This window comes from Calliphora vicina, chromosome 4, assembly GCF_958450345.1.
Source record: "Calliphora vicina chromosome 4, idCalVici1.1, whole genome shotgun sequence".
Taxonomy (NCBI): domain Eukaryota; kingdom Metazoa; phylum Arthropoda; class Insecta; order Diptera; family Calliphoridae; genus Calliphora; species Calliphora vicina.
The window spans coordinates 116,564,232-116,585,180 of record NC_088783.1 but is presented as its reverse complement, the minus strand read 5'-3'; the positions used below and the strand labels follow the sequence as shown (position 1 = coordinate 116,585,180).

Genomic DNA, 20,949 nt, shown 5'->3' with positions numbered 1-20,949 from the left:
AAATTCAGGTTGTGGCAACTTAAATTAATATTAAAACAATATCATTTTTTAAACAAAATGCTATTTAAAACAGGTTTTAAGAAAAAGGTTAAAAGGAATTTAATAACAAGTAAACAAAAACTCAAAATTAAACAAACTAAACAAAAAAAAAATAATAATTGAAAAAAAATCATATAAAACAAATAAAAAAAAAAACCAAACTTTTAAAACTTACCGATCTTTAACATCATTATGAGCCGAACTGCGGCCCGAGTGAACTGATTCACGACCATCATTGCCAGTGGCCGGCAAAGAGTTATCCGCATGACCAGCCGAGTTAGCTCCCGGTAAACTAACACCTGGTGCCCCACCAGCAGCTGCTTGGCCATAATATTTTTTATACCATTCAGCATAAGCCTGAGGATTGGTTCTAGCCATTTGTTGATAATAATAGGCAGTATAGGGATCATAGTAACCCCCCGAAGGATAACCGTACATGGCAGCATGTCTAGGATCATGATGCATGCGGCCGGAACGTGATGCAGCGGCACCCTCTTTTTCCATATCACTTTCTCTAGCATTGCGTGAACTATGCTTACGATAGTCTTCATATTCACGAGGATCATAACGAGGATCTTCGCGATAACGTGGCTCACGATGTTTATCGCTACGTCTGCGATCTCTTCTATCGGATTCATAATTGTCAGGGGGTCTTTTGGAAGAACGATAAGCGGCTCTACGATTGTAGTCATCATAGTCAGCACCCTGATCACTGCGATCACCACGTCTCAGGCTACGTCTGTTGGGATCTTTGCGACTATCGAAACGTGTGGATTCCTCAGTTTCATAGCGTGAGTCTGCTTCATAGCCACGTTGACGTATAGAACGTCTTTCGGCTTTCGAACGTTCTGCGACTCTTTCACGTTCACGTTCCTCACGACCTCCTCCTCCTCTGCTACGTTCCTCACCCTCATAATAGTATTTATCACGCTTATTAGTAGCACGCTGACGTCTAGAGCGTTTTTCATCTTCATCATTAACACCACGTTCACTGCGTACACTACCCTCACGGTAATTGCGTCGACGATCGCGTTCTCTACGTTCTCTCTCCTCGCGTTCACTTGAATACTCACCTTCGGAATTTAAATATTCATCACTCTCATAACGTTCCGTAGAAGAACGTTTATCGCGACGACGTGATGCCGCTGCCAAACGTTCGTTTTCATATTTTGCACGTGACTTAGAGGAACCCGCGGTACTTGGATTCATGCCACGATCGTTTAATAAACGTTCATCACTGTCATCATCATCGTTGGGTGATGAGATGGGATTGGGGTCTTTAATTTTGGGCAATTGATTGGTTGCATGATGATGAGGATGTTGGTGATCTAGCTGATGATCGGCGGCTGGATGTGATGTGTTAGTTACGTTTATGGTAGGAGCAGCAGCTACATTATCATCGGCACCCTCTACAGGAGGTTCATTGCGAGCCTCGGGAGATAAAACCTGGTGTTGATTTTGTTGATGGTGGTGATGTTGTTGAAGCTGATGATGTTGCTGCTGTTGCTGTTGTTGCTGCTGTATTTGCTCATCTTCTAGATTTTCACCGTCCATTTCAATTTCACGCTGTTCTGCCAATTCTACACCGGTTACAACCCTTTGGGGTTGATTGTTGGTTTCATGGTTACTTTCGCCGGGCACCAAATACAAATTGCGATCAGACGAGAGTGTGGAGGCAGTGGGTGCAGCTGGAAGTGAATTAAAATGTAAAGTTCTAAATTAAAAAGTAATCGAAATTTTTTCTTTAAATAACAAACAAGTTATCGAATCTTTAAAAAATGTTAAATAATCGATAACTTTTCTATAGAAAATAAAAGTTATCGATAACTTTTCTATAGAAAATAAAAGTTATCGATAACTTTTCTATAGAAAATAAAAGTTATCGATAACTTTTCTATAGAAAATAAAAGTTATCGATAACTTTTCTATAGAAAATAAAAGTTATCGATAACTTTTCTATAGAAAATAAAAGTTATCGATAACTTTTCTATAGAAAATAAAAGTTATCGATAACTTTTCTATAGAAAATAAAAGTTATCGATAACTTTTCTATAGAAAATAAAAGTTATCGATAACTTTTCTATAGAAAATAAAAGTTATCGATAACTTTTCTATAGAAAATAAAAGTTATCGATAACTTTTCTATAGAAAATAAAAGTTATCGATAACTTTTCTATAGAAAATAAAAGTTATCGATAACTTTTCTATAGAAAATAAAAGTTATCGATAACTTTTCTATAGAAAATAAAAGTTATCGATAACTTTTCTATAGAAAAGTAAAGTTATCGATAACTTTTCTATAGAAAAGTAAAGTTATCGATAACTTTTCTATAGAAAAGTAAAGTTATCGATAACTTTTCTATAGAAAAGTAAAGTTATCGATAACTTTTCTATAGAAAAGTAAAGTTATCGATAACTTTTCTATAGAAAAGTAAAGTTATCGATAACTTTTCTATAGAAAAGTAAAGTTATCGATAACTTTTCTATAGAAAAGTAAAGTTATCGATAACTTTTCTATAGAAAAGTAAAGTTATCGATAACTTTTCTATAGAAAAGTAAAGTTATCGATAACTTTTCTATAGAAAAGTAAAGTTATCGATAACTTTTCTATAGAAAAGTAAAGTTATCGATAACTTTTCTATAGAAAAGTAAAGTTATCGATAACTTTTCTATAGAAAAGTAATGTTATCGATAACTTTTCTATAGAAAAGTAAAGTTATCGATAACTTTTCTATAGAAAAGTAAAGTTATCGATAACTTTTCTATAGAAAAGTAAAGTTATCGATAACTTTTCTATAGAAAAGTAAAGTTATCGATAACTTTTCTATAGAAAAGTAAAGTTATCGATAACTTTTCTATAGAAAAGTAAAGTTATCGATAACTTTTCTATAGAAAAGTAAAGTTATCGATAACTTTTCTATAGAAAAGTAAAGTTATCGATAACTTTTCTATAGAAAAGTAAAGTTATCGATAACTTTTCTATAGAAAAGTAAAGTTATCGATAACTTTTCTATAGAAAAGTAAAGTTATCGATAACTTTTCTATAGAAAAGTAAAGTTATCGATAACTTTTCTATAGAAAAGTAAAGTTATCGATAACTTTTCTATAGAAAAGTAATGTTATCGATAACTTTTCTATAGAAAAGTAAAGTTATCGATAACTTTTCTATAGAAAAGTAATGTTATCGATAACTTTTCTATAGAAAAGTAAAGTTATCGATAACTTTTCTATAGAAAAGTAAAGTTATCGATAACTTTTCTATAGAAAAGTAAAGTTATCGATAACTTTTCTAAAGAAAAGTAAAGTTATCGATAACTTTTCTATAGAAAAGTAAAGTTATCGATAACTTTTCTATAGAAAAGTAAAGTTATCGATAACTTTTCTATAGAAAAGTATCTATAGAAAAGATAACTTATATTAAAATCATTCAGAGAACAAAATTAAAACTCACCTCCTTGTCCTGCCGAACTTATAACCGGCATCGCATTCTCCGAGGCTGTATCTTCACCATCAGCATGACGTTCCTCCAAATGCATGGCAGCCGCCTGGGTAACAGCATTATCTGTATTATTGGATTCTGTACCCATAACCATACGTTGTTGTGAGGCTTCTAGCTCAGGTTCACCCAAAACTAAACGCGACAGACCAGGAGGTGGCAATAAACCATCAGCTTCGGGTTGTTGTTCCTCGGCATTCTCCGACAAATGACTGGTTTGCAAATATTGATTGCGTTCATCGTTAGGTGGGGGCACAGATTGTGATGCCGGGGTATTGGGTAATGTTATGGGGGCCGTAGGAAGTGTTGCAGCATTTGGCAATGTTAGGTTGGGAGTTAGAACTTCTTGATTCTCTTGAGAGGGAAGCTCATTATTATCTGGTTCCAGGAGAGTTACCGAGCCAGGATTAGCAAAATCTGCTGGGGGTGGTGGGGGCATATTGAAAACAGCTGGAGCTACGAATGTGGCCTGCTGCTGCATAACGGCAGGGGGAGTAGCAGTGGCCAGTAAACCAGTGGCACGATGATGTTGAGCCACACCAGAACGCTTAAAAGGATTGCCAGCTGAGCTAGCAGCTGGAGGCATACCAGCTGGTGGTGCTACATTAGTCAGGGGTGGTGTAGCCACATTAGGTGGAGGTAAAGGTGGTGATACTACAGCTGCAGGCCTGCTTGCAACTACTTCTTCTATATTTTGAAATCCTTGTGGTGGCATTAAAGCAGTTTCGGGGGGATTTTCCGAAACCGGGGTATTGCCTCCAGGCGGAGAAGCATATTGTCGTGGTGGTAGTGTAACAGGTTTTGCCTGAGTAACAAAAACTGTATTTGGAATGTTATTGGCTGCCGCATTCGTATTGTAATTATGATTTTCCGCAGTGTTGGAAGAAGCAAATTCCGTGGGTGGCGGAGGAGCAGGTTTAGCAGCATTAGCAACATGTTGTTGATTTTCATTGGTCGACTGCCAATTCCAGTTATCATTATGTTGCTCATTTGCAGTTGGCCCGGGTGCGGGAACTTGCTGTTGCAGTTTTTCACTGTCATTAGCATTTGCATTCCAACTCCAATTATCGTTTTGTGGTTGAGTAACATTATCTAATTTTGGTGGTTCCTTCTGCATATTGTTGTTGACGTGTTGCTCATTTTCTTTAGCTTCCCAATTCCAAGAGTCATTATTGTTGTTTTGACTACTAAAACTATCGGCTATTATAGATGTATTATAATTAGCCTGGGGCTGATTAACAGGTGGCTGTAAATCAGCTTTAATTTGAGTTGATTCTACAACTGGTGCTGGAGGTGCTCCCGCAGATGTATTAGAGTTATCATTCCAATCCCAATCACCCCAACCATCAACTGTGCCCGTTGGTTGGTTGTTGTTGTTGGTATTATCAAAGAAATTTACAGGATTTGCTTGATTTTGTGTTGCTGGGGGCTGTTGTTGGAAAAATGTTGCCGGATTTTGTGGCGCAGCCGCTATTGGCTGTTGTTGCTGAAACATATTGTTATTAGCTTGTGGTGGTGGTAGTGGCGGTTGTTGTTGATAGTAATTATCATATGTTGCTGTGGCCGCTATTTGTTGGGGATTCTGTGGCCATTGTTGTTGCTGTGGTGTGGCCGTATTCTGCTGATACATGTTGACATTTTGATAATTTTGCTGTGCTTGTGGCGGCTGCTGTTGTTGCTGCTGGGGCCAGCTGTTTGTTGCTGCTGCGGTTTGTTGTGCTGCAACAGCTGGTACTGTTGGGGGTGGTGGCGTTGGCTGCATCATTTTTGTTGATGGCAAGTAACCAGGTTGCTGTGTTGGCCAAGAATTTTGCTAAATGGGGTAAAAACATAACAGCTGTTAGTAAAGTTAGGTTTCTAAAATTTTTTGTGAAAGAGATGGATATTTATTGCCCAATAAGTATCTGTAAAGAATATTATGAAACAGAGATGGAAAATTTATTATAATTGAAATTTGGTTTAAAGAATTTAGCAAAATCGTGTGTAAAATGCTTATGGTTTAAGAAATAAAATTTCGTTAAGTTTTAAAAATAATCCAAATTAAGAAACTTCTAAAAGATTTTAGTAATAGCTGATTAATGCTAAATAAATTTATCAAAAGTTTGTACAAAATGCTTTTAGTTTAAGAAATAAAGTTTCGTTAAGTTTTTTAAATATCCAAAAATATACAATTTTTTTACAATTGAAAATAACAGCATTTGTGTAATGTAAATGTGAAAAGAAAAATCTTTTTGGTTAAACAGTTTTAAAAATAAAGTTTCGTTAAGTTTTAAAAATAATCCAAATTAAGAAACTTCTAAAAGATTTTAAAAATAGTTGATTAATGGTAAATAAATTTATCAAAAGTTTTTACAAAATGCTTTTAGTTTAAGAAATAAAGTTTCGTTAAGTTTTTTAAATGTCCAAAAATACAAAATTTCTTTACAATTGAAAAGAACCGCATTTGTGTAATGCAAATGTGAAAAGAAAACTCTTGTTGGTTAAACGGTTTTAAAAATAAAGTTTCGTTAAGTTTTAAAAATAATCCAAAAAGAGAAACTTTTTCTAGATTTTAATAATAGCTGAATAACGCTAAATAAATTTATCAAAAGCTTTTACAAAATGCCTTTGTTTTAAGAAATAAAGTTTCGTTAAGTTTTTTAAATGTCCAAAAATACAAAATTTCTTTACAATTGAAAAGAACCGCATTTGTGTAATGTAAATGTGAAAAGAAAACTCTTTTTGGTTAAACAGATTTAAAAAAAATGTTTCGTTAAGTTTTAAAAATAATCCAAAATGAGAAACTTTTTCTAGATTTGAAAAATGGCTTATTAATACTAAATAGATTTAGCAAAATTTTGTACAAAATGCTTTTGGTTTAAGAAATAAAGTTTCGTTAAGTTTTTTAAATGTCCAAAAATACAAAATTTCTTTGCAATTGAAAAGACCCGCATTTGTGTAATGTAAATGTGAAAAGAAAACTCTTTTTGGTTAAACGGTTTTAAAAATAAAGTTTCGTTAAGTTTTAAAAATAATCCAAAATGAGAATCTTTCCTATATTTGAATAAAAGCTTATTAATACCATACAGATTTATCAAAATTTTGTACAAAATGCTTTTGGTTTAAGAAATAAAGTTTCGTTAAGTTCTAAAAATGTCCAAATAAGCGTGAAAAAAAATCCTTTATTGTGTTGCTATTCAAAATCTAAATTTTCCATCCCTGTTCGGAAGAATATTGGGATTTTTCCCTTAAGGTGAGTTTATTTCAGTTTAGTTTTCTATTTTTAATAATTTTCTAAAAGAAAATTTCAATTATTTCATAAAAATTTTAAATAAAACCCAATTATAATTAAAAGTAAATATAAAGTTAATAATTTGGAAAATATTTTAAAAGTTCCCAGTATAAAAATATGTTATATAAAATAAAAAATAGTTTTTAATAAAAAAAACCCCAAGTTTTTGTATATAACAAAACTTAATAAATCAAAATGCAAAGCCAAATAAAAAGTTTATTTAACAAATAAACCAAACATAATAAAAAAATAGTACTCTGCCAATAAAAAATAATAATAACAATTATAAACATTCCATAAGATAAGAAAGAAACCAAAATGAAAGAAAGATGAAATTTTGAAAACCATATAAAATACAAACAAACAAATCAATTTCAATGTTTTTCCCCACAGCTTTTTAAAAACACGAGTGTGGAGCGGGCACTGGGGGTAGGGTGAGTGAGTGTTTGATAGGGAGAAGGCCTAGTATAAACAAACACTTTACCTGTTGATTGCCATTGTTAAAAACACCCTGCAAATGAGAGGCTGCAGAGTTTACAACAGGGGCCGTTTGCAGTGGTGCTGCTGTTGTAGGCGATTGTAAAGCATTATGAAGTTGCTGTTGTGGATGATGACGTTGCGGTGCTGTTGGTGGCTGTTGTTGATGCAGCTGTTGATAGGTTGATGTAGGATTTATACGCATTGCTGTGGTCGATGCTGAGGGTTTCAATGCTGCTGTATTTATTTTATTAGAATATTGTGACGTCATCAGCAGGGAGTTTGGTGAGGGAGCTTGTTGAGCGGCGTTAGTATTCGGTTGTAAAGCCTGCCGTAAGGAAGTGGCATTACGATTTGTTGTATTGTACAAGGTATTATTATAATTAGGAGATGTAGTGTATGAAGCATTTAATAATAATGAAGATGATGATGATGAAGTTACATTTGATGATGGTGGTGATGTTATGATGGGTGGTTTTTTATGATGAACCCAAGACATGTTTTTAGTTAAAACAAAAAGTTTTTTCTTAGGCTAAACACTCGTTATGTATGTATGGCCAATATCTAGTTAATAGTTAAAAATTATAATTATATCATTTTATGCATATGTACAAAACAAAACTAGTTTAAATTACCATTTAATACTAAAAATTATTGATTTTTTTTGCTACAACTAAAGCAAAAAATTAAACCGGATTATTTACACAAAAAAAAACATATTTGTCCCAATTGCTAAGAAAAGTTGAATGCACCCCTGTGTAATTTAACACACAGGAACACACAAACAACATATTGTTGACAGCAGCAGCAATGACAACAAAAACAAAAAAACCCAACAACTGGCCAGATAATAATAAGCAACATAATAAGAAACAAAACAAGACATGATAATGCAAAAAAAATATATATATTTAATACACAAACGCACAAACAGAAATAATTACAAAAACTACAACAACAATTTATACCCACAATTGACGTACATACATATGTACCAACATACAAGTATTTTCTTTTTCTTTTTTAATAATTTTCTTGTTTTTGTTGTAAAACTATCAAAATAAAAACACTCTATAGATTGTTGTTAAGCTTTTAAATACACAAAAACTCTTAGGCAAATTATATTTTAATATAAAATAAAAAGTGAGAATGTCCATAAAGTTTACGTGGACTGTTTTTTTTTTCTTCTTTCAAATACACTACACTTATACACACACACACATACTTGTATACGTTGGCACCTTATTACAAGTGCAAGTGTGAAAATTTTTTTTTTTACCTTTATTTCTTTTTATAATTTTTGGGTTTAACTTTCAACTTTTTTAAGGTTTTTTGTAATTTATTAATAAATTACACATGCTATTTAAATAATTTGCTAGAATTCGTTAAAATTTTTTAGTTTATTTAAGGGATTTTCTCTGTAGAAAACTAAACTTTTCTTTAGCAAAAAAATACACGAACTACACGAAACGAGCTTAACGAAAATGTCAAGGAAGAAAAAAGATAAAATGTCAAAAAATTAAACAGAGTTGTATTACAAAGTTACTTAAAATCTTATAAACACCATTAAATTATAAAATATTTATTAACATACAACAAAATTGTTATAAATTTAATGTTAACACCACAATTACATAATTTTTAAACATGTTTAGCCTATTAATTGTTTTGTTTTACATTTATTTTCATTTACGTTTAGTACTTTTCTAAAGCATCGCTGTTATTTTTTTCATTTTTTCATTTGCTTTTGTTAGTCACTTCTTGATTTTTTTTTAACTTTCACCCCAAAAATTACCAAATTTTTTTCCAATTAGCCAAAAAACTTACTATATAATGTTTTAGGCTTAAATCCAATACGTATAATCTTATTTTAACTAACTTAAACACATATTATTAATCGTTTTAACTCGTTAATCATTAAATTTTCGCGTTTTATTTATGTATTTAAACCTTTTCTTAATAATTTTCCTTAAATATTATGCTCCAAACACAACATGCCATTAAGAAAATTTTAAAGAAACTGTCCAAGGCGAATTTAGATACTGAAAAGGAATACACAATATATAAATTATTATTAATTTTGTTTTGTTAACGAATTCGTAATTACAAAACAGCTGAGCAAAACATAAACAACACAATATGATAAATGTAACACCCTGTTAATAATAAAAGGCCGTCATTACACCGTAATTTGACATTTTATTTCATTTGACTTTTTGTTGACGTAGCTGACGTGTGCCTGGCCAAAATACTACAATCATTGAATTAGTTTAAAGAGATTTTTTTCGTGTTTTTTTAAACAAAACATTTCATAATTTGCTTTATTAAGCAACACAGCAAAACTAGGCTTTAGTGAAACTGCTTGAGGCAGCGTGTAACCCTGAAATAAATTAGTAAAATTTATAAAAAGAAATAAAAATTTCGCTAACATGGCTTTGCTGACAATGATAGCTAGAGTTATTGATGGCCTTCCCCTGGTGGGCACCATGCAAGATGATGAGCAGGTAAGTTCAGCTAAACAAAATAACAAGATTTGTCTTATAATTAGCTTTCCTTTATAGAGCGGCCGCAGTATTATGGAGTATCAAAATCAAGCCAAAATGTTATTTCGTAAATTGGGTTCACATTCACCAGTCCGCTGTAGTATAGAAACCGGACCATATCTATTCCAGTAAGTAATTATTGTTTTTCATTACAAATATGTTTTTATTAAACATTTTCTTTATTTTGTTTTAGCTATTTAATCGAAAATGATGTGTGTTATTTGGTTATGTGTGATAAAATGTATTCCAAACGTTTGGCTTTCAACTATTTGGAAGATTTAGCCCAAGAATTCCATGCCAATTACGGCCGCAAAGTTAATTCAGTGACACGACCTTATGCTTTTATAGAATTTGATGTTTATATACAAAAGGCCAAAAAACAACTCACCGATCGTAGACGCAATATAAACACAATCAATACCCAGTTACAGGATGTTCAACGTATTATGGTGAGTTTTGTGTTTTAGAACAGCTACATTATAAAAATAGAAAATATTTTAATTAGATTAATTAAGAAACACCTGTTTTTCTTTATCTATTTATAAATAATATTGTAACTTTGAACCTTAGTCATTAATTATTCATACTTATGCAGTGTCTGTTAGAATTAGTAAGACTGTTAATGTGGGAATAAGAAAGTTGTAGTTATATACTACCTTTTTTCAAAAAATTATTTAAATAACTTAAAAAAATGTAAAAAAATTTATTTTCCCAAAAGTAGTAAAATACTACTATTTTAGAAATTATTGTTTTTGGTAAAAATTTTACAAAATGTTTGTTTTTAAGCAAAATTAACTATTTTTGAACAAAAAATTTAACAATTTTCAAAAATTAAAAATTTTTTAATGGAATTTTTGAACAAATAACTTTCATTTTCAAAAATGTAGTAAAATACTACTATTTTTGAAATATTTCTTGCTGGTCAAAATTTCAAAAAATGTTTGGTTTTAAGCAAAATTAACTATTTTTGAACAAAAAAATTAACAATTTTCAAAAAATTGTCAAAAATTTCGCAAAAATTTATTTTTTTTAAAAAGGTAGTAAATACTACTTTTTCCAAATGGTTAAAAATTTCACAAAGTATTGGTTTTTAAACCAAAAGAACTATTTTTTGAACAAATAATTTTAAAATATTCAAAAGTAAAAAAGTAGTAAAAATACTACTTTTTTTAATTCGCTATATTTGTCCAAAAATTGTTTAGAAAAATAAGTTTTTAACCAAAAAAATTAATATTTGGATAAAAAACTCAAGGAATTATTTTTTTTTTTTAAAAAAAAAAGTAGTAAAAAATAATTTTTGCACAAAATTTCACAATAATTTTTGTTTTTAATTAAAATGAACTAATTTCTTGAACAGCTTTTTTGGTAAAATTTCATAGAAATGTATTGGTTTCTAACTAAAAATATATTTTTGTTAAAATAACTCTAATATTTGCACAAAATTTACACATTAAAAAAATAGTAGTAAAATACTACTTTTAATAATACTTTTTTAATAAAAAAAAATACTTTTTGATGAAATAACTCTAAAAATTACAAAAAATACGAATATTAAAAATAGTAGTAAAATACTACTTTTTTAAAAAACGTTATTCGGCAAAAAATTTCACAAAAATATCTGGTTTTAATCCAAAAATTTTGCAAAAAATATTTTTTTTTTAATTTCAAAAAACTACTATTTTTAAAATTCCATAATTGTAAAATATTACTTTTAAAAAATCTTAATTTTTGTTCAAAATTTCCCAAAAGCTGTTTAATTTAATAAAAAAATTACTTTTTGATGGAATAACTCTAAAAATTACAAAAAATACGAATATTAAAAATAGTAGTAAAATACTACTTTTTTTAAAAAACGTTAATCTGCAAAAAATTATTTTTGTCCAAAATTTGAATATTTTTCTAATGATTTATTTTTATTTCCTTTAAAGGTTCAAAATATTGACGATGTCCTCCAGCGCGGCACTGTGTTATCAGGTTAGTTTTACATATTTCTTAATTTATTTACAATTTATAGCTTTAAATTAAAATTCCCTTTTAGAACTTGATACCAAGACTCAAAATCTTTCCATGATGTCCCAAAAATATAAAAAAGACGCCACCTATTTAAATCGTAAATCCATGTATGTTAAAGCAGCCGCTGCCGGTATCGTTGTTATAGTATTTATTTTATATTTCTGGGTTTTGTAATATTGCCAAACCAACCAACCACAAACATAACTAACCTAACAACCACAACAACAATAATAACAACGTTAAAACAAAAACATAAAAAAGTAGTGTAATGAAAGTTGAAGTAAAATTTAAAAGTAAAAAAACCACAAGCAACCATAATTTGTTAATTTATTTACTAAAACAAATTTAAACGTTTTCTTTTATTTTATTTTTTTTTGTTTGTCTATATTTTGTTTTTATTATTTTAATTTCTATATAATACAAAAAAAAAACACTATTTAGTTTTTGTGTCGGTTTCCTTTAAACAAAAGAAAAATTAATGATAATTCCTTTTTATATATGAAAAATAAACATAATAAATGAAATATTTATGAGAAACAAGTTATAAGTAAAAAAAACTCACACATTTTAGGTAAAATAATAAAAAAACTAAATAATAAAACTATAATAGATTTTTATATTATTCTCCATTCACTTCCTCCTCTGAGGAAGATGATAGTACGTCCATTAATTGTTCATCTGTGAATAGGAAATTACTAGCCACCTTTTCATATTCCTGACGTTTGCGTTGTCTTTCTTCTTTTCGTTTTTCTGTGGACAACTTTTGCAGAGTTTCCTTATCAGCTTCCAAAACTTCTTCATCCTCGTCACCTTGTTCTTGAGCCTGTCTTCGTTTTTGCAGCATTTCTTTGCGATATGACTCTAAATTGGATTCATAGTTTTTAGCTTCGGACTCAACATCTTCATCTGCAAACAAACCATTCATTAATGGATTAAAAAATCAAACATTTTAATTCCAATCGAATTTATAAAACTCACCACTATCGATAACATCAAATCCATTGCAGTCTTCTTCATAGCTGACATATAGCCAGGGATATTCGACTAGGGTTTTTCCTGACAAATTGTCTTTTAAAGTTTTATTAACATCCAATAAATAGTAACGATCTTTACAGCGTTTTATGCCCTCGGCTTTAAGTAGAACCTTAAATAGAAAAAAAAAAAAACAAATGGAAATCATTGTAATAAAAAAACACAAATAGAAATATCTTAAATTTCTTTAAAAAAAATAAACAAAAATTGTTTATTTAAAATCTACTACTTTTTGAAAAAGTAGTAAAATACTACCTTTTTAAAAATTACTTTTTGTAATCAAAAATAATAAACAATTTCCTCCTTTTGAAAAATTAGAAAAAACTATGATTTTTAAAAATAGTACTAAAATACTACTTTTTTAAAAATGTTAAATTTTGCCCAAAATTTCCTAAAAAAATCAATTTTCAAACAAAAAAATTCAAAATATGAAAAATTTCCGGTACAAAAATAATGAAAAATTTCATCCTCTTGAAAAATAAGAAAAATACTATGATTTTTAAAAATAGTAGTAAAATACTACTTTTTTAAAAATGTTTAATTTTGCCCAAAATATCCTAAAAAACTCCATTTTCAAACAAAAAAAATTCAAAATATGAAAAATTTCCGGTACAAAAATATTTTCATTTTAAAATATGAAAAATTTTCGACTTTTTTAAAAAGTAGTAAAATACTACCTTTTTGAAAGCGTTTTTTTGTGATCAAAAATAATGAAAAATTTCATCCTCTTGAAAAATATGCAAAAACTATGATTTTTAAAAATAGTAGTAAAATACTACTTTTTTAAAAATGTTTTATTTTGCCCAAAATTTCCTAAAAAATTCCATTTTCAAACAAAAAAAATTAAAAATATGAAACATTTTCGGTACAAAAATATTTTCATTTAAAATATTATGAAAAATTTTTGACTTTATTAAAAAGTAGTAAAATACTACCTTTTAAAAAATAGCGGTTTTTTTGGTCAAAAGCCCAAGCCTAATATTTGGCTTGGTATTTCCTATTGAAAAAATTTCAAAAATACTATATTTAAAAGAGTAGTAAAATACTACTTTTAAAAAAAATTTAATTTTGTCCAAAATTCCCTATTAAAAAAGATTTTCAAACAAAATAATTCAAAATAGGCAACATATTTTTGCCTACTTTAAAAAAGGAGTATTAAAATACTACTTTTTCCAAAAGTAACAATTTAAACAAAATTTTACAAAACATGCTAAATATTATATAGTTTTTTATAATAAACTCAACTCTTCTAAAAAAATCTAAAATATAAAGTTTTTTAAAAAGTAGTAAAATACTACTTTTTCTAATGTCAGTTTTTACAATATTTTTTTTTGGCAAAATCAAGTCTCTATTAAAAAAAATACAAAAATTTAGTGTTTAAAAAAATAGTAGTAAAATACTACTATTTTGAAATGAACAATTTTTACAAAAAATTTCTAAAACCATTATATTTTGATCAAATATTTGGTAGCTTTTATTTTAAAAAAAAAAAAACTTACAAAATATAATAACTTTTAAAATAGTAGTAAAATACTACTTTTTCTAATGTCAGTTTTTCCAATATTTTTTTTTGCTAAATCATGTCTCTATTAAAAAAATACAAAAATTTAGTGTTTAAAAAAATAGTAGTAAAATACTACTTTTTAAAAAAATTTTAATTTTGTCCAAAATTCCCTAAAAAAATGATTTTCAAACAAAATAATTCAAAGTACTTTAAAAAAAGAGTATTAAAATACTACTTTTTCCAAAATATTTCTTAAAAACATTACATTTTGATCATTTGGTAGCTTTTATTTTTTTTAAAAAAACTTACAAAATGTAATAACTTTTAAAATAGTAGTAAAATACTACTTTTTCAAATGTCAGTTTTTCCAATAATTTTTTTGTTGCAAAATCAAGTCTCTATTAAAAAAATACAAAAATTTAGTGTTTAAAAAAATGATTTTCAAACAAAATAATTCAAAGTACTTTAAAAAAGAGTATTAAAATACTACTTTTTCCAAAATAGTAGTAAAATACTACATTTTTGAAATGAAAAATTTTTACAAAAAAATTATTAACCATTACATTTTGATCAAATATTTGGTAGCTTTAATTTTTAAAAAAAAAAAAACTTACAAAATGTAATAAAAAATTAAAATAGTAGTAAAATACTACTTTTTCTAATGCCAGTTTTTCCAATATTTTTTTTTTGCAAAATCAAGTCTCTATTAAAAAAATACAAAAATTTTGTGTTTTAAAAAAATAGTAGTAAAATACTACTTTTTAAAAAAATTTTAATTTTGTCCAAAATTCCCTAAAAAAATGATTTTCAAACAAAATAATTCAAAGTACTTTAAAAAAGAGTATTAAAATACTACTTTTTCCAAAATAGTATTAAAATACTACATTTTCCAAAATAGTAGTAAATAAAATACTACTTTTTTTGAAATGAAAAATTTTTACAAAAAATTTCTTAAAACCATTACATTTTGATCAAATTTGATAGCTTTTATTTTTTTAAAAAAACTTACAAAATTTAATAACTTTTAAAATAGTAGTACTTTTACTACTTTTTCTAATGTCAGTTTTTTTAATATTATTTTTTTGCAAAATCAAGTCTCTATTAAAAAAATACAAAAATTTAGTGTTTAAAAAAATAGTAGTAAAATACTACTTTTTTGAAATTACAAATATTTACAAAAAAAATTCTTAAATGTTTCTACAAAAAATTTCTGTTAATAAGCGTAGAATATGTAGATCAAGGCGTATTTATACAAGGTGGAGTCAGTGAAATAGCTGATAATTTTGTTTTTCGCTTTTTGGTTCTAACAACTGTCAAAGCTTGTTTTTATATTTAAATATCTACATATTCTAAGCTTATTAACAAAATATTTATTGTTTACATAAATAAGTAAAGCCCTCACTATTCAATTATCTACACTATATTAAGTTTAAATACATATTTGTTTAATTTTCCATTTTGGTTTTTTGACATTTGTTAAAACCAATCGTTGTCGTTGTATAACTGACACCACCTTGTATGAATTCGCCTTGGTCCTTAATAAAATGAAGGAAAGTACTGCTCAGAGACCTGCGCCGACTAAATTTCACAGCGGCTGACTCCAAAAACGGTCAGCGGCCGACTAAAGAAAAATTAATTACTCAAATTGTAAAAAAATAAAAATTTAAAAACTGAAATTCCGAAAATTTTAAAAAATTAATAAAGAACCTTTATCAAAAACGGTGGCTATTTTCAAGACGATTTAAGCTGAAAAAATGTCGGCGGCGGCTTTTTAAATTGATCGGCGGCTCGGCTAAGCCGGCGCAGGTCTCTGGTGCTGATGTATAAACCAGATGATGCATCAAATGGCTGTCACTGTTCTTGTAGGTAAATTTTAAAAAAGAACAAATTAATAAAACAAAAAACTTTACAAAACAACAAATAAAAAAAAGACAAGAATGAAGAAAAGACATCTACAAAATTGTCTTTCGAAAGAAAAAAAGGCTTTTGAGTCCGAAATAAAAAAATATAAAAGTTTAGTGATGAGTGCTAATGGTGAAAGTGTTGAAAAGAATTTGCAGAATATAAGGGAAGTGCTAGTTTCTGAGGCAGTACCATCTACATCAGCAGGTTTTGTAGGGAGTGAATTTGTGATATGTGAGTTAGAAAGTGATAGATCCGAGGCAGCATTAGGTGATTCATTGAAAACAGAAGTTTCGGTTTTGGGCAGTGATACTGATGAAGCTGACCAGTCTGTATTACCACCAACTACATATTCCTTTCCCAAGGAGCCAGAAAAATGCCAAGGTTAATTAAATTAATCAATTAACTAAATTAATAAGCCGTACTTGACCGAACATTATTTATTTTATTTTAGATATACTTGCAACTTTGGAAAAAATATTGAAAGGTCAGCAGGCCATTTTGGAAGGCCAGAAAGTGCTTAGAGATCGTCTCAAAAAAGTCGAAGAGAATGTAAGTATGACTTTCAATACAATCTCATTGTTTTTTTGGTGTTAAACGTATTTTCTTATGTTAAAGCAAAGCAATATACTGGTGAATCAAGGATTCCTGACCAACGGCCAGGCGGTTCTTGTCACCAACCAGGAAAATATTGAGCGAAACTTAGAGCGTTACGAGACAAACGTAAGTAACAAATATAGCATTTCCACATTCCCTTTTTCAATATATTTCTAAACCTTTTACAGCATAAAGCTGAGTCAGTGGCTCAAAATAAAGTCCTTATGGAATGTAAGGTATCCATAAGGAAGGTAGAGCAGTCGGTGTGCCATATGACGGGAGAAACCGTTGACCATAACCTTAACGAAGTCGAATCAATGTTGCCATTAAAAACTTTGGAAGAAGTTGATAGCATTGAGGAAAAACTTCAATCGCCGGACTTTGCAATGGCAGTAGTAAGCAACTTATTATATACAATTATATATGGAAAAAATTGCAAGTTAACTCTTGTTACAGAAAACGTTTATGTTTAAAACTAAAGGAATAACAGAAGACGTCAGCGAAGTCATGCGTAGTCTGATGACGGATGAACTTCTCGATAAATTTAATTGGGAAGGGCGGTGGTCTAAGAAAGCGCTTGGTAACTTGACACTCTTCAATAATCTTTTAAGAGGTATATAACCATTTTGGCCTACCAATGAATTTGTTTAATTTTACTTTTTTTAAAATTTCAGATGTCTTTTCCCAGCAATCTTCCATTGAGTTTGAGAGGGGTTTGAGGAAGGCTGTGGACAAAAGCCATCACAGACAAAAGCAAAAAATTTATTTCAAAAAAATTAAAGAGCAAAAATTAATTTAATGTTTAAATAGTACTAAAATACATACTACTTTTAAGTTTATAAGAAAAATTTAAAATTTTCGAATTTTGAAAAAATTTTGAAAATACTACTTTTTTAAAAATGCAAATTTTTCGCCTAAAATTTCTTAAAACCTTTAGTTTTTAATCAAAATTTCATAAAATATAAAAATATTCTGAAAATTTTTGCCTAAAATTCCTTAAAACTATTATTTTTTTTAAATAGTAGTAAAAAATACTACTTTTTCTAATGACAGTTTTTTTTTCAATAATTTTTTTTTTTCAAAATTTTGTATTAAAAAATAGTAGTAAAATACTACTTTTTAAATAGTGCTATTTTGTTCTAAAATTTTACAATTAGGCAGTTTTTAAAAATATAAAAATATTCTGAACATTTTTGCCTAAAATTTCTTAAAATCATTATTTTTTTTAAATAGTAGTAAAAAATACTACTTTTTCTAATAACAGTTTTTTTCAATAATTTTTTTTTTCAAAATTTTGTATTAAAAAATAGTAGTAAAATACTACTTTTTAAATAGTGCTATTTTGGTCTAAAATTTTACAATTAGGCAGGTTTTAAACAAATAAATTGTTTCCATTTAAAAAACCGCTACATATTTCTCTTTTTAAAAAATAGTAGTAAAATACTACTTTTTAAATAGTGCTATTTTGTTCTAAAATTTTACAATTAGGCAGTTTTTAAACAAATAAATTGTTTCCATTTAAAAAACCGCTACATTTTTCTCTTTTAAAAAAATAGTAGTAAAATACTACTTTTTAAATAGTGCTATTTTGGTCTAAAATTTTACAATTAGGCAGTTTTTAAACAAATAAATTGTTTCCATTTAAAAAACTGCGAAATTTTTCTCTTTTTAAAAAATAATTGTAAAATACTACTTTTTAAATAGTGCTATTTTGGTCTAAAATTTTACAATTAGGCAGTTTTTAAACAAATAAATTGTTTCCGTTTAAAAAACCGCGATATTTTTCTCTTTTAAAAAATAGTAGTAAAATACTACATTTTAAATAGTGCTATTTTGTTCTAAAATTTTACAATTAGGCAGTTTTTAAACAAATAAATTGTTTCCGTTTAAAAAACCGCGACATTTTTCTCTTTTAAAAAATAGTAGTAAAAATACTACCTTTTAAATAGTGCTATTTTGGTCTAAAATTTTACAATTAGGCAGTTTTTAAACAAATAAATTGTTTCCATTTAAAAAACCGCGATATTTTTCTCGTTTAAAAAATAGTAGTAAAATACTACTTTTTAAATAGTGCTATTTTGGTCTAAAATTTTACAATTAAACAGTTTTTAAACAAGTAAATTGTTTCCATTTAAAAAACCGCGACATTTTTCTCTTTTAAAACATAGTAGTAAAATACTACTTTTTAAATAGTGCTATTTTGTTCAAAAATTTTACAATTAGTCAGTTTTTAAACAAATAAATTGTTTCCGTATAAAAAACTGTGACATTTTTCTTTTTTAAAAAATAGTAGTAAAATACTACTTTTTAAATAGTGCCATTTTGTTCTAAAATTTTACAATTAGGCAGTTTTTAAACAAATAAATTGTTTCCATTTAAAAAACCGCGACATTTTTCTCTTTTAAAAAAATAGTAGTAAAATACTACTTTATTAATTTATTCAAGAATTTCATTAATTAAAATTTGTGTTCTTAGCTTACCTTCAAATTCTGCACACCTTTGCTTTGATAATACTCCAATTTTCTTTTCTCTGGCACATTATCAGCCACACTACTATCCTTGTCCACATATTTCTTAAGTAAATCCCTTAAATATTTCTCTTCCAGGCATTTCTCATCCGTATAACATAAATTACCAGCATTAACAAATACCCACTTTAAACGCCACCAAATCTTCTTGGTGCGCCAATCAAAGAAAGTGGTATTCTCCTTGTGTCTGGCAAAATTTTGCAATAAAATTTTCAATGTTATGTTGCGCTCCTTGGCGGCATTACGCAAACGATTTAAATGCATGGGTAAATCTCTATTATAGCGTGTGTATTTTTTTATTTGATCTGTTTTACGATCCTCTACATAGCGGGTACATTCCTCGAGGAAATAGTAATCGCTCATAAAATCCATTTTGGTCATTTGTTTGAGCGGTATGAATTTAGTGCGATCCCGTATGCCATCACAGTTGAGCTCTTTTTTGTGTATGCGTACACAGTCAAGGCAGCAGGTTTTAACCTCACATTTGGGACAAGTGTAGCGGGCTTCCTGTCCGGCACATACCTCACATTTACCCAAACGGCGGATTAGACTGGAGTCTGGACTATAAAGCAAATAAGAAATTAGTTTTAAAATTAATAAAATAATGAATATTTTTAATAAATTACGTTTCTGATTCAGCCTCATCTACATCACTTATGGGATCTTCGTTTATTTGTGTTAATTCCCCGCATGTTGAACTTGTTAAATCATCTTTAGTGGCCTTTTTTATATTTGAATTATCTGTAGCTTCTTGAGTATTACACGAGCGTTTCATTTTGTTTTAACTGAAAAGAGATAATTTGTTAAGAGTTCAAATGATTTTGCTTAAGTTTCATAATTCTTATCAGTTTAAAGCCTCCCCTGAGTCGTGTTTCATATACTTTCTATAATAAATTTTTAAAGAAAAACTATTTGATATTAAAATTTAACGTTATATATTTAGTTCATTTCAAACACTGTAGAGGCAGGTCAGTATTTTGATATTGCGCATTATTAGAACAGCTGATTTTGACAATAAAATCTTGTAATTTTTTGAGGAGGATGCAACTGCAGTTACAGGAAGAAAAGGAATTTGTCTGTCCGCTTTTGTGCATTAAATAGATGGATTATATCATTGCAAATATAGATTTTTTACAAAGGAAACATTGGCTAAACATTTGTTAAGTGTTAATTAAGGCAAACAGTAAGTATTAAACAATAATTAAGTAATATTACATCAGTAAAATTGAAAATAAACAAATCACAAAACTAACCTCAATTTCTATGAGGTATCTGCCTGCCGGAGTTTGATGTTTTGCACTATTTTTCTCTTGCTATTAGAAATTTGTTTAATTTTTAATAAGTTTTTATTAAAACTTTACTATTTTTATAAAATTCTTGTCATAAATCTTGTTTTTTATTAAAATTTTAGTAAAAATTATAAATTTTTTTGTTGTGATTAGACCGGCTTTAGTTTTTTTTAACTTGTTTCTTTATTAAGACTTTGTTTATTAAAACTAGAGTGTTTATTTAATTGTTATGAACTGTTAATTATAAAATTTATTAAG

The 20,949-nt window shown here is 28.1% G+C and overlaps 4 protein-coding genes across 8 annotated transcripts in view; 2 read left to right on the top strand and 2 right to left on the bottom strand.

Annotated features, from left to right (window-relative positions):
- Sec16 (Secretory 16) overlaps positions 1 to 8,769 on the bottom strand; it is a 38,663-nt gene extending 29,894 nt beyond the window's left edge. For 3 of the 5 annotated variants that reach the window (XM_065507953.1, XM_065507958.1, XM_065507955.1), the window contains exons 1-3: positions 7,291 to 7,782; positions 3,491 to 5,348; positions 215 to 1,727 (exon numbers count right to left, since the gene is read on the bottom strand). In XM_065507953.1, coding sequence (XP_065364025.1) covers positions 215 to 1,727; positions 3,491 to 5,348; positions 7,291 to 7,782 — 3,863 coding nt within the window. Of the gene's footprint in view, positions 1 to 214; positions 1,728 to 3,490; positions 5,349 to 7,290; positions 7,783 to 8,562 lie in introns of those variants that run through there. The other 2 variants (XM_065507954.1, XM_065507959.1) reach the window with 2 other exon arrangements.
- Positions 8,770 to 9,565: 796 nt separating this feature from the next.
- Positions 9,566 to 12,379, top strand: Sec22 (vesicle-trafficking protein SEC22). The gene is made up of 5 exons (XM_065508384.1): positions 9,566 to 9,787; positions 9,845 to 9,954; positions 10,020 to 10,275; positions 11,755 to 11,800; positions 11,865 to 12,379. Exons 1-5 carry the CDS (start codon positions 9,713 to 9,715, stop codon positions 12,011 to 12,013), a joined length of 636 nt encoding a protein of 211 aa, XP_065364456.1. The 5' UTR covers positions 9,566 to 9,712; the 3' UTR covers positions 12,014 to 12,379.
- On the bottom strand, positions 12,270 to 20,863 carry LOC135957605 (box C/D snoRNA protein 1). The gene is made up of 5 exons (XM_065508381.1): positions 20,656 to 20,863; positions 20,029 to 20,187; positions 19,355 to 19,964; positions 12,818 to 12,983; positions 12,270 to 12,745 (listed from the first exon to the last, which is right to left on the bottom strand). The coding sequence occupies exons 2-5, from the start codon at positions 20,175 to 20,177 to the stop codon at positions 12,459 to 12,461; spliced, it is 1,212 nt and encodes a 403-aa protein (XP_065364453.1). The 5' UTR covers positions 20,178 to 20,187; positions 20,656 to 20,863; the 3' UTR covers positions 12,270 to 12,458.
- Positions 16,248 to 17,853, top strand: LOC135957606 (uncharacterized). The gene is made up of 6 exons (XM_065508383.1): positions 16,248 to 16,661; positions 16,732 to 16,829; positions 16,896 to 17,000; positions 17,063 to 17,269; positions 17,331 to 17,487; positions 17,549 to 17,853. Exons 1-6 carry the CDS (start codon positions 16,313 to 16,315, stop codon positions 17,671 to 17,673), a joined length of 1,041 nt encoding a protein of 346 aa, XP_065364455.1. The 5' UTR covers positions 16,248 to 16,312; the 3' UTR covers positions 17,674 to 17,853.
- Positions 20,864 to 20,949: the final 86 nt, after the last annotated feature.

What these genes read in the sequence shown, in the direction of transcription:
- LOC135957605 (XM_065508381.1), bottom strand. Translation starts at nt 20,177, where the DNA reads ATGAAACGCTCGTGTAATACTCAAGAAGCTACAGATAATTCAAATATA. An exon ending in GATGAGGCTGAATCAGAAAC is followed by an intron (nt 19,965 to 20,028) that starts GTAATTTATTAA and finishes TTTGCTTTATAG; the next exon opens with TCCAGACTCCAGTCTAATCC. An exon ending in ATTTGATGTTATCGATAGTG is followed by an intron (nt 12,746 to 12,817) that starts GTGAGTTTTATA and finishes GTTTGTTTGCAG; the next exon opens with ATGAAGATGTTGAGTCCGAA.
- LOC135957606 (XM_065508383.1), top strand. Translation starts at nt 16,313, where the DNA reads ATGAAGAAAAGACATCTACAAAATTGTCTTTCGAAAGAAAAAAAGGCT. An exon ending in CGGACTTTGCAATGGCAGTA is followed by an intron (nt 17,270 to 17,330) that starts GTAAGCAACTTA and finishes CTCTTGTTACAG; the next exon opens with AAAACGTTTATGTTTAAAAC. An exon ending in CTTCAATAATCTTTTAAGAG is followed by an intron (nt 17,488 to 17,548) that starts GTATATAACCAT and finishes TTAAAATTTCAG; the next exon opens with ATGTCTTTTCCCAGCAATCT.
- Sec22 (XM_065508384.1), top strand. Translation starts at nt 9,713, where the DNA reads ATGGCTTTGCTGACAATGATAGCTAGAGTTATTGATGGCCTTCCCCTG. An exon ending in AGGATGTTCAACGTATTATG is followed by an intron (nt 10,276 to 11,754) that starts GTGAGTTTTGTG and finishes TTTCCTTTAAAG; the next exon opens with GTTCAAAATATTGACGATGT. An exon ending in GCGCGGCACTGTGTTATCAG is followed by an intron (nt 11,801 to 11,864) that starts GTTAGTTTTACA and finishes ATTCCCTTTTAG; the next exon opens with AACTTGATACCAAGACTCAA.